This window comes from Lissotriton helveticus, chromosome 9 (assembly GCF_964261635.1).
Source record: "Lissotriton helveticus chromosome 9, aLisHel1.1, whole genome shotgun sequence".
Classification (NCBI taxonomy): Eukaryota; Metazoa; Chordata; class Amphibia; order Caudata; family Salamandridae; genus Lissotriton; species Lissotriton helveticus.
In genome coordinates this window covers 900,527,929-900,540,187 of record NC_136070.1, presented here as the reverse complement: position 1 = coordinate 900,540,187, position 12,259 = coordinate 900,527,929, and the positions used below count along the sequence as shown (strand labels likewise).

Genomic DNA, 12,259 nt, shown 5'->3' with positions numbered 1-12,259 from the left:
ATCTTTGATATAGTTCATCAGATGAAAATCACGCCCTCTGATCGCCACAATGACATATTTTAAGGGTTGTTATTCTTGAATAACAGCCCAGGCAGCAGGTGTAAATGTTGCCTCTTTCCATTGAGGGTAACATCTTTTTTCCTGCCTTATATTCGAGCAGAACTGTGTGAGAGCCTCTGACAGTGCTGCGGTATGGGCAGCTGGCTCGTTACTAAAACTGAAAAAAATATGCTTATGCTGGGAGAAGGACTTTCTTTCATAAATAAACTACATAGGTATCACGCCCTAAATATACACATATACACTACCAACTGTATGTACAACAGCGAAATCTGCATGAACACATGTTGATAACGTTGAGCAAGTACATAGTGCATTTTATTTACATTGTCCAATCAGACAAATGTATAAATGTTGGCACTTACATCATGGACTTCCTAACTCTATACGAGTCTTAATTTTGGAGAAGTGTGGCTCAATGGTTAGAGCGGCAGACCCTGATGCAGAGGTCTAGCCCTGGACCAGGGTTCAATTCCCTGCCTCGGCGGGTCTTGGGCTCAAAAAATCCATGGACCTGATAATTCTCGCCTCGGTGCCTATTCCAATCATGGAGTCCCACGCTGCAACTCTGGGCAATAGCTTGCTTAATCTCCACAACGGCCCCAACAACGCTAAGGATGCCTGGCCTCCACCTTGGGGGTGACCAGGAGTGGACACCTCACAGGGAAAGCCAGGATGGTATTCGTACAAGCGCCTTGAGACCCTTGCGGGTGAGTAGTGCGCTATACAAGTATCAATTTACATTTACATTACATTTACATTTACCTATTTCAGATGGATGAGAGGGAGAGTCAGAGCAACTTGATATGAGACCTATCAAGGGGTGGATTGGATAATTAAAAATATGTATAAAAGCAAAGCAAAGGCCGGAGTGCAGCCTACGAGCAATAATAAAAATATATCTTTCTGTTAAAGAACAAACGCGTCACATGGTGGAAACAATAACATAGTTAATCAGCGTGTGTACTTACTTGATGGGTAGTGGCCTTCCTGGGCGCCCCCATACCAGTCCGGGTTGGTCACTGCTGCCCTTAAGTTGTCCTGGTAAGACGGCAGCTCGCCGTGGCTGCTGGAGTACGTCGTGGTGCAGTAGCCCCTCATGGTGCCCTGGGGCAGGCAGTGGGCCACAGAGAAGCTGGTGGCTCCCAGAGGGGGCTGGAGGCACTGTTGGTGGTGGGAGGCATGCATCATTGGCCCAAAGCCTTCCAGGCAGGGGGTGTCCATGGCCCGAGGCGTGTCCCAGCTTCAGGGGCCCGCGGTCCGGCGTCTCCTGAGCTTCCAGCCAGGCCGAGGTGGGGAGTGCGTGTAAGAGGGGTCCCAGACGTGTGCAGGGGATCCAATGGACCGGAGCTCCTCAGCTTTCATTCTTTACACACTCTTATCAGGGGATTAGGGCCTGCAGACGCCAGGAGTAAGGGGGGAGGAGGAGCCTAAAGGCCAGGCTCCCAATACAATGGAGTGTAAATACACTGACCTCATTAATGACTCGGGCCCTCTCCGATGGGCGGCACGGGGGAGACAGAAAGAGGCAGGCAGAGACAGAGAGGCATGACAGAAAATACACTGAGAGTGACACAATCTGAGGAAAGCAGAGAGGCAGACAGACAGAAAGGCAGACTACGGAAAAATAGAGAGCGCAACAGGCCAATGCAGGAGTATAAGGAGGTGTGTGTGTGTGTGTGGGGGGGGGGGGAGACAAGCGAGACATAGCAAACACATGTAAAAAGACAGTAGGGTTGAAAGGGATCGAGTAGGGGACAGAGACGCAGAAGTTTGATAAACAGAAAGTGCGAGAGACGGAGACAGAACATTTTTAGTTGTGAGAAACAGTAGTAAGGGACATAGGGATAAATGCTGCGAAAGTGGAGAGGGCAGTAATGAAGCAAAAAACAGAGAAGAAGACTGACAGGTAAGGAGGATGCGATCGATAGAAAAAGTGGAAGAGAACGTGAGAGATGGAAAAAAGATAACGCAGAAAGAAGCACAGCAAGTGTCACAAAGAGGAAGAGAACAAGGGAGGGGGTTGTCTTCGTGAGTAGGGAGAAAGTGAAAAAGAGAGTGGAGACGGAGAAAACGAGGTGAGGAGGCACCAAGAGACAGAGGGGGGAGAGAGAGGCAAAGCCTCTGAGAAAGAAAGAAACAGGGACAAGGGAGAGAGACCGTGGCAGACGAGGAGAAAGTAAACTGTGAGAGAAGGGTAGGAGACATAAAGAGGGAGAAAGACGGGAAATATTAAAACTATGGGAGATATGAAATAAAGTTTTCGTTGAGATTGAATGTGCCCTCTTCACAAATGTTAGCCTGAAATTAACTTCTTTTTGAAGACATTTCTGACATACAAGAATTCTAGGGTTCCTCCTGTGAGTATGTGACAGTTGCAGATCCAGAAAACGAATCTGTTTTTTTTTTTAGCCAGGGCCATTTTTCTCTCATGCATACATTTTTAGGTATTCATAAATGAGGTACATGTACTATTGGGCATGCCCATTTGTGCCACACAAGTGCACTTGTACTTTTAAATGGAGCTAATCATTTCCCCATGGAAAAGCTCGTTCCTCTAACTGATACATCCCCACTGTCTACTGCTCTCTGACCATATTCAGAGTGGGAATGTGTCTGAAGTTCCTCAGGAGAAGACCAAGAATACCCACAAACTTGCAGGTCTGCTGGTATTCATTTGCTTAGGCATATAACCCCATCCACTACAAGCCACAAACTAACCATATGAGTGATTCTGGTGTAATTTTAAATGTGCTGTGGTCAACTATAGTATCATCATATGTAAGGTCATGAGCAGATGATTGTAGGAGTTGTGGCGGTGCAGCTCATCTAACTGGCACATTTCAGTTTCTTTTAGGTTTTGGTTCAGAAATGTAATTTGTGAAGTGTTGTTGAAGTTTTATGGTGTTCTATTACACACACTTTTTTGTGGTGTGCATAAACCACCATAACTTGAAGTTCATAAAGTTATTTCAGTGAATTTTTTTGGTTTACCTTTGACCACAGGATTTGGCATGTGGCCTTAAGCCAACCCCTAATCTCAGCCCATCTGCTACCAGACCTGCTTAGTGCCTGCTACAGGCTCAGGATAACAAGAGGTGCCAGTGCTGATAAACATAACTTAGGACTGTAATTAATCCTCCACAAACAGAAAGTCAAATTCCAGAAAGGGAATGCTTATTAATCGCAATTTTATTGATGAAAAATCAACAATGTTTTATAAAATTCATATTTACATTTAAGGAGAAAACAACAAGAAAAATCAGGATAAGAACGGACACAAAAGATTGCAATCACTTGAAACGATCCACCATTCACAACTACAATCATATCACATTCGCCTCGCATTCGACGCATGCAAACTTCACTCAAACATACAATATATTCATAATCTACAAGGGAAAGGAACAAGACTGGAACTGCCTTAGTTACAAAAAAATGTTCGGAGTAATTGGTTGAGAAATGGTATAAAACCAAAGATTATCGGTTTCTAACAATGATTGCGAATAAATCAATGATGCACAACAGATGACAAAAAAATGAAAAAATCTGTGGATGGGCGTGACTCCTAAGTACATGGGCAGACCAGTAAACAGGTGGGCCTACGCGTTTTGAATCCCCTTTAATTCTTCGGAGATTCTCATCAGGGCCTCAGGCAACACCAAGGTTGCTTCAGCAGAGACTAGTGGTGGTCGGGAACAAAGAAATATTGCACAGGAGCAAATCAGTCTTAATTAGTGCATTATCGACGTGTCCAAATGGCTGGAAGGAATGAGCCACAGTCGGAAGAACCGCAGTGGCCGGGGACTTGGCGTATCGGCGTATCTTATCTATCTGACAATGCAGGTTCGAGATCCTGTCTGAAGGGGTTCAGTCAAAGTATTTCAGCTCGTTTCAATCGAGTGGATCCGAGAGGCGGTGGCAGCATCAGCACAAGCAGGCACAAATCGCGTGTGCGGATAAACGAGTTCTTCTTCGTGGCAATGTTCGTCGGCGTCGCGATGAGCACTAGTCTCTCGCGCACGCGATTTGTGCCTGCTTGTGCTGATGCTGCCACCGCCTCTCGGATCCACTCGATTGAAACGAGCTGAAATACTTTGACTGAACCCCTTCAGATAGGATCTCGAACCTGCATTGTCAGATAGATAAGATACGCCGATACGCCAAGTCCCCGGCCACTGCGGTTCTTCCGACTGTGGCTCATTCCTTCCAGCCATTTGGACACGTCGATAATGCACTAATTAAGACTGATTTGCTCCTGTGCAATATTTCTTTGTTCCCGACCACCACTAGTCTCTGCTGAAGCAACCTTGGTGTTGCCTGAGGCCCTGATGAGAATCTCTGAAGAATTAAAGGGGATTCGAAACGCGTAGGCCCACCTGTTTACTGGTCTGCCCATGTACTTAGGAGTCACGCCCATCCACAGATTTTTTCATTTTTTTGTCATCTGTTGTGCATCATTGATTTATTCGCAATCATTGTTAGAAACCGATAATCTTTGGTTTTATACCATTTCTCAACCAATTACTCCGAACATTTATTTGTAACTAAGGCAGTTCCAGTCTTGTTCCTTTCCCTTGTAGATTATGAATATATTGTATGTTTGAGTGAAGTTTGCATGCGTCGAATGCGAGGCGAATGTGATATGATTGTAGTTGTGAATGGTGGATCGTTTCAAGTGATTGCAATCTTTTGTGTCCGTTCTTATCCTGATTTTTCTTGTTGTTTTCTCCTTAAATGTAAATATGAATTTTATAAAACATTGTTGATTTTTCATAAATAAAATTGCGATTAATAAGCATTCCCTTTCTGGAATTTGACTTTCTGTTTGTGGAGGATTAATTACAGTCCTAAGTTATGTTTATCAGCACTGGCACCTCTTGTTGTTATTTATGATATAGGCTCAGCCTTGCTGATTAGAGCCAGCCCCTTTTTGTTCTCCACACACAGGCTCAGCATGGCGGGTGTGGTCTTTTGTTACTTTCCACACCATGGCCCAGACTTATTAAAAAGTCACTGAAAGCAGCAAGACAACTTGCTGCTCGGTGCTGTATGAGAGGGGGAGAACAGGAATGCACCCTATATACTGATATATGATGCATTCCTGCTCTCTTTCCCAGCGCTGGTGCACAGAGTGTTGCCTAGCGCCAACACAAGTACCCTTACACCACGGTGCAAGGGTGCTAACGTTACAGGAAGGATTGCTTTTATGCAGTGAGGGACACCTTCCTGCACACAAAAAATCCTCAGATGCATTTTTCTCTTTCTATGGTGCTGCAGAATGCAGCTTGTGGAAAGAGGAAGTAATGAGGAGAAATAAACAATTACCATTTTGATGGATTCCCAGGTTTTCTATTCTTAATAGATCTGGAAATGTGCCAATGTCAATGGGTGGATGCGTGGGAGTGCCCACACTCCACCCATGGACCGCCTTCCCAAAGCAGAGTGATGAAAGGCAGCGCATCACATTACTCTATTTATTTATTTTGAAGGTTTTATATAGCGCTAGCTCCACCCAAAGGGTATCAGAGTGCTTTACATCAGCAATGGTTATCAGCAAGAAAAACAACGATAGAAGGAATGAGACAAATTATACAGGCGGTCAGGCAAAAATAAAGGGAACCCAATAAGAGTACATAGTGAGAAAGGTACATATAGGATACACAAAACCAATTGAAAGAACCAGTAACTTGTAACAAGTAATAATTTTACAGTATGATAAGAGGACTCAGTGGACAAAATAAGGAGTGGGTGGGTAAAGTAAGGGGTAGGGGGTGTGGGGGGTCAGGCGGGGGGTGATAGTGCAGGGGTAGGCGGAGTTGCCAAAAGGAGGAAGGAGGAGAATAGTCAGAAAGGAGATCCGGGTTTCAATTTCCCCAGAATTTTGTGAGCAAGTGAATTTTGAGGTTTCTTTTGAAGCTGGAATAAGAGGGGTTGCGTCGAAGGTCTATGGGGAGGGCGTTCCAGATGGTCGGGGCCTTGCCAGAGAAAGAGCGGGATTTCGAGGCGTTTTTTTTTTTAGAAGTGGTGGTATGAGGAGAAGAGTGTTGGTGCTTCTCAATGTTCGTGTACAGCCAGCTTTGTTAGGCTTAGTTGAGTGGTAAGATGGGGTCTTCTGGTAAAGGGCTTTGTGGGTAATACAGGCAATTTTATAGGAGGATCTGCCGTCAATGGGGAGCCATTTAAGGGTCTTCAAGACAGGGGAGATGTGGTCACGACGTTTACAGTTAGTTGTGAGTCTGGCTGCGAGGTTGAGGATTGATTTAATGGGGGCAAGGTGGATTTTGGGTGTACCAGAGAGAAGGGCGTTTCCATAATTGATTTTGGGTAGGACCAGAGATTGGATAATTAATTTGAATTTACTAAGCCACGCATAGCCATGCAAAGTGATTTTGGCATGGCATAGTAAATCGTACTTAAGGGCTTGTGTTGCCTTGTGGCACCTTACAAGGCAATGCAAGCCCTTAGAAAATCTGGACTCAGGTCCCCATGTACCAGAGGTTTCTAAACATGGCCATTCCGCACAGTTTGCAGGTGAGCTTGTTGGGGAGCTTAAGTGCCTTGGGCCATGCCAGGAGTATGGTGGGCTCACTCTCAAATATTATGCTCCCCAATCACAAGGTTTGAATGTGTGCTAGGATTGGGCTAGCGGTGTCTCTGCCACAGGGGATTCTGCTCCCTGACACTGGGTAAGGCAAAGAATGTTTTGAACCACCTCCCTTCTTCCCCGATGTCCTATCTTTGGTAAACCAGTGTGCAGAATGGGGAATGCCATTTTGTTAAAATCCTTCCAGGTTCCTTATCATGACCAGATGAGTGTGACCAGAGAGGGCTCAGAACCTAGGGGATTATACGTAAATGTCTCCCGCACCTTTTGATAAAATGGCAGATGGAAATTTGCAAACGTATTTATTTTTGTTTTGAGTGCCCTGATTTGTGAATCACTTGTTTGCTAATTTGAGAATCATGACATATCTTTTTTTAACAATGCTTTGGTGTACTCATCATGCTGCTACAAGATCCGCAAATAAATTAGACAATATTTTTTCCCATGTCTCTTAAATGCCAATGGAAGAAAAATATAGTTCCTATTTGCCAGTTGCATTTCAGAGGTCTGAGAATCCGCTTTTGCGATTCCCTGACCTGGCAATAGCCTAACACAGTTTCTCAGACTTCTCCAAAACTTGTAGAATTTCTCATTTAAATTTGATTCTCAAACTGATTGGTGAACTAAATTGTCAATATAGTGCCATTTCTTTTTAATTTGATATTATAAAAATGCAATAAAGAAGTACACAAAATCACAACAGGAAACTGAGCTGGACCAAACCCCGTCTTGCTGTCAAGTATGGTGTTATTCTGTTTAGTAATGTTAGGCCTGAACTTGAGCAAAAAGTTCAATGGAATTTTCAGTATGACCATAATATGCGGCCTCCTGTCCACCAAAACGTTGGTCCTGTTAATTAATTGGGGCAAAAACCATAGTGGCCCCAAGGCACATTTTAATACATTTTGAGCATATTTGTCAAACAGTGTCAAAGTTATTAGGCATCACAAATTGCTTTTCTATATAAGTGCGTCAAAGCCATAATTGCATTGCAGATATTCATTGAAAAAAGAAAAGGTTAACGAGACCTTATAGTTAGGTATAGAAACAAGACTGTAACTTACTTTAAAAAAATCCCAAGGAATCGAAAGAAAAAAGCAAAGGTTAAAGGGACGTTATAGTTAAGTGACAATATTGGTCATTATGTAACGTTTTAAATCCCAAAAACCATTTGCATTTGCCAGTTATCGTACAGCAAGCTAACTATAACTTGCGCCCCACCAACCACTGCTTATGACCTCACATATTACATCATTAATGACATGTTCAATGACTGGATTGATGACATCATCAATGACATCATCCAATAAATGTGACAGTTTGCGATTAGCTTTCCATACTGGAATGTATTCAGTTAGGTACATCTAGACCCAATTTCTTATAGCCTTTGTATTGCTAATGGGTGCATGGTTTCACAACATACTTAGGGGTCGATTACAATGTCGTTGTGAAAGCATTCTGACCAAATCGGTTTTGGAATGCTTTCCGACCGACACAGGTTCTGCAAGTCCAACTGACCGATTACGATGCTTCAGAAAATCGTTCGGTTGGACTTGCATTGACTTTAATGAGAGTCTGTTTTCCGAACTACTACACAGGCTCCCATTGAAAAAAGGGGTGGGTGTGGAAAATCGTGCACCCTGTGGCTGGCACCCCATGGTGCCTGCAACAACGTGCATGGTTGGAAGGAGGGGTCCCATGGGTACCCCCACTGGCCCCATTCAGAGGGCTCCGGGTGCAGAGAGGCCTGCTACGGGCCCCCAAATTCAGATTCTGACAGCCGATCTGTGTTGGAGCAACTGATTTGGAAAGGCTGTCCAAATCCTACATCTTAATCGTTCATTCGGAAATGCGGTCCATAGACCGCTTCGATTTGGCTCTGAACGACTCGGTTACTTCGAATGCCGTTCGGAACCGAGTTGGACAGTTCGAACGGTTTCCGAACTTCAGAATAGGTCGTTCGGAAATGTTTCAGAGTCAGTCGGAAACAGGGCTTTCGAATCGGATTCAAACAAATTGAATCCTGTTTGGAGCCTTTCTGGACGACATCGTAATCGACCCCTTAGAATTCTAATGGGTCTTGGGTGTCTGAAGGAAGAGAGCGCTCTGTAAATGGTTATGCACAGTGTGATGACCGTGCATTGCATGGACTCGATGACCCATGTCTTGTTGATTGTCCACGAGAGCTAGGCTATCTTCATAAGGTTTGCTACAGGGCACAGATTGTACATAGTTGGTGCTTGGTCTCCTAAGAGGGCCTAAGTGTCTGGAGAGACTGGGGTCTGCATGAGACATTGCATATAGGAGCGAAAACTGTGTGCCCTAGGTAGTTGCTAAAGTGTCCTTTCCTCACATCTTGCACGAAGATCATAGGAGTCCACCTCCATACAGCACCAACTCAGGCTGCTATTTTAGCACAGATGTTTGGAGTGGCCATGTGAGGAAAAGGGTTGTTGAGGAACAAACAGCTGGGAGGATGATCTAAAAAAGAAAACACGGTGTGTAAATCAGCAGTTACTATGATTGATCCCCTCTCTCTCCCAGTTTTATTTAATACTAGATGTTAACCTGAATTTAAGTAGTTTTTGATCCTCATTCCTTAATTCTTGGGGAAAACATCTCAAAGAATCCTCTGAATTTGTGCTGTCAACGACAGGTCAGAAGTGGCTGCTACGGGGCAGCTGTGGTGAGGCGGGGGGTTAAACAAAAAAAGAAAATTAAACTTACCTTACCAGCGGCCGTCTCTTCTCCGTCCTTCTTGTCACGAAGCAGGAAACAGGAAGCACACAGTCTCCCAGACTCCCTTAGCCAATCATGACGTTGCTGAGCAGCATCTTGATTGGTTTGAACACCGTGGTTCGACGCTCAGACAGGGTCGGGGGGCCTGTGCAAGTTTTCCACCCAGGGGGTGCATTACAGCTGGTGGAGAAAATGCAAAGTCCGCATGACCGTTTGGCAGGCCCAAGACAGCTGGCCAAACTTTCATGCGCACTTGGAGAGTGCCTACCACTCTTCCCCTGCTCTTTGGGAAGCCCTGCCCCACCCCACACCTACAGAACCGCTAACGAAAAATAAAATGATAATAACATGTTGTTATTATCATTTTATTTTACTTGCGGGGCGACGCTCCTCCACCTTTGTAGAGGAGCTGCTGCTGCAACAGATGCATCTTTTGATTATTTAAATTCTCTATCAAAACCTCTACATTCATTGCATGAATCATAAATAAGTAAACATAACACAGTTATTAGTTCAACAATTATCTTATCTCTCTCCTGATATATCTTAGTAGCACCAAAGTCTATCACCCTGGTTATGAGAGACAATAAAATGTGAAGCATGATTTATTTAAACAAGTCTTTGATCTCTTCAGGGAGAATCCTCTTTCTCGTCAATTATCTTTGTTTTCTTTGTCTTTCCTAAATCGTTACAAGTTAACATTATCTTAAAGTACCTCAACTTCTCTGAGCTGGGATAAGTTCTTAGGGGTGTCCTTTGACAAACAAGCTTTCTAAATATCAAAAAACAAGTGGCAAATAAGGCCCTTATTGGGGGAGCCCTGACCACTCTCCTGATTCACTACAGTTGATACTGGGATTTCCTCTTTTCTTTTCTGAGACAAGCTGGGTAGAATCTCAAGCAAGCCAAGAACTAAAAACCTGAACAAAAATGAAACAGCTGCCAAATCCTAAACAGCCACTGAGTTTTCTGATTCGAGGAGGACAATAGCCCGCGAGCTGGACAGAGAAGCTTCCACCAAGGTTTCACCGGGAATAGTGAGCAAGTGAGCTCTGGCCAAGCTTGTTTAATACATGTGTCCAGCACAAGGTGGTTGCCAAGATAGGCCATCTTAGAATTGTAGTTTTGAGTTTTTACTGAGGTTATGCATCCCGATTTAGTATACCAGAATACGTTCTACATGATGTGAGGAATCGCAATAGCATCTTAAGGTGCATTTTGCCATAGTTTAAATATTAATCAAAGTACATTTGGCCACAACAAAACCGCCATCTACTTGTCTGTGTGAGCAAGTGTACCTTAACGGGTGTGTGACAGAGCAACAAAAGCCTTTACAATGAAAGCTTCTACAACAGCAGCGAAAGAAAGACAGTACCATTACAAAGTCAGTCTATATAACGAAAGCCATTTTCACACCACCTCATAGGGTATTATTAAAACTACCATCATTATGAATGCAAATATCACCCATAGCTTCCCTATAAATAGCATGAAAATCCCAAATCCATATAAACATTATAAGTAATCTTAGTAATGTGAAATATTAAAGATATAGTTCCGAAATTATATTTCCCAAAGTTAAAGTGCAGAAAAATGTGAAAGCAGCAACCCAGGGGCATATTATCAACAAGTAGCGATATTTATCGCTAAAGAAGCTTAGCGAAATTTTTTTTATCGCCACGCATCGCCGGATTTTATCGCAGAGATAACGTGCTATTAGCAACGTTTATCTCCAATGAGATCAAATATCCGGGGATAGCAGCGAAATGCGTGAATATCGCTGGGAATCCGGCGATATTCAGGCATTATCGCTAATAGGGTCTTAACCTGAATATCCACCTCCCATTGGATATACAGGTTAAGAACTGGTCTGAGCAGGTGTTAGTTTTCAGTGATATTCGCGCTTAGCGCAATTTTTGTTATCGCTACGCCTGCCTTGCTAATAGGCGATAGCGACGTTAGCGACTGCTTTCAGTCGCTAACTGGTTGGGTATGCCCACTTTGCATGTTATTAGCGATAAATATCGCTGACATGCAAAGCGGGCCCCAAACCGCTCGCTATCACCTAAAAGCTGTCACTAACTGATGTTAGCGACAGCTTGCTAATAGGGCGATGAAATTATCGCCGCTTTGCGGCCGAAAACAGCCTCAAAAGCGGCGATAATTTCATTTTGCCTGCCTTGATAATATGCCCCCCAGTTCTGTAAATGCATTCTAGAGCAACCCATTACACTGTATTCCTACCTTTTTGTTTTATAACACAGAAAGACCCCTGGGTAAGGTGGAGGATAGCAGAGAAGTGCAGGAGTGTCCCTATTATAGGACGGTTCCCCTCACTCACCCAAAGGTAGCATGCTCCATCATAGGGTAACCTCCTCGCAATGTAAACCTGTTCACAAAGCGGGCTACAACCCCTTCACTGAGAGGCAGGAGCTCAGGGATGTTTTAAGTAGAGGATTAGAGGTATACTAAAACCTGTAGACGAGCAGAGTGGGGTGAGGGGTGTGCAAAGGTTAGTGCAAAGTGTATGCAAGTTAAAGCTAACTCTGAGGACACAAAATACTTTATTGAGGCATCTCAGGTTTAGGATTAAGAACAAGACCAATAGTAGGAGTTGATTAAGCCTGTCATAGTGTTGTGATGGTCGACATGTTTCAGCCTTATACCCTCTGTAGGGGTGTAGCAGCTTTCTTCAGGACTAATTGTGTGAGGGATGCCTCCTAGTACTTTGTAGAGACACACAAAACCATAACAAGCATTGGCATAGCCAATACATCTTGCTTTTGGGGCCTTATAAGTATTTAGGTATGCAGCACAATATCCTTGGTGCAATAATATCAACTGTTGCATGGC

General features: G+C 43.9%; 1 protein-coding gene across 1 annotated transcript in view; it reads right to left on the bottom strand.

Annotated features, from left to right (window-relative positions):
* LOC144781970 (thyroid transcription factor 1-like) overlaps positions 1 to 1,424 on the bottom strand; it is a 65,985-nt gene extending 64,561 nt beyond the window's left edge. The window contains exon 1 of the mRNA XM_078661065.1: positions 1,032 to 1,424. Coding sequence (XP_078517191.1) covers positions 1,032 to 1,284 — 253 coding nt within the window. The 5' untranslated portion in view covers positions 1,285 to 1,424. The remainder of the gene's footprint in view (positions 1 to 1,031) is intronic.
* Between the last annotated feature and the right edge of the window lie 10,835 nt (positions 1,425 to 12,259).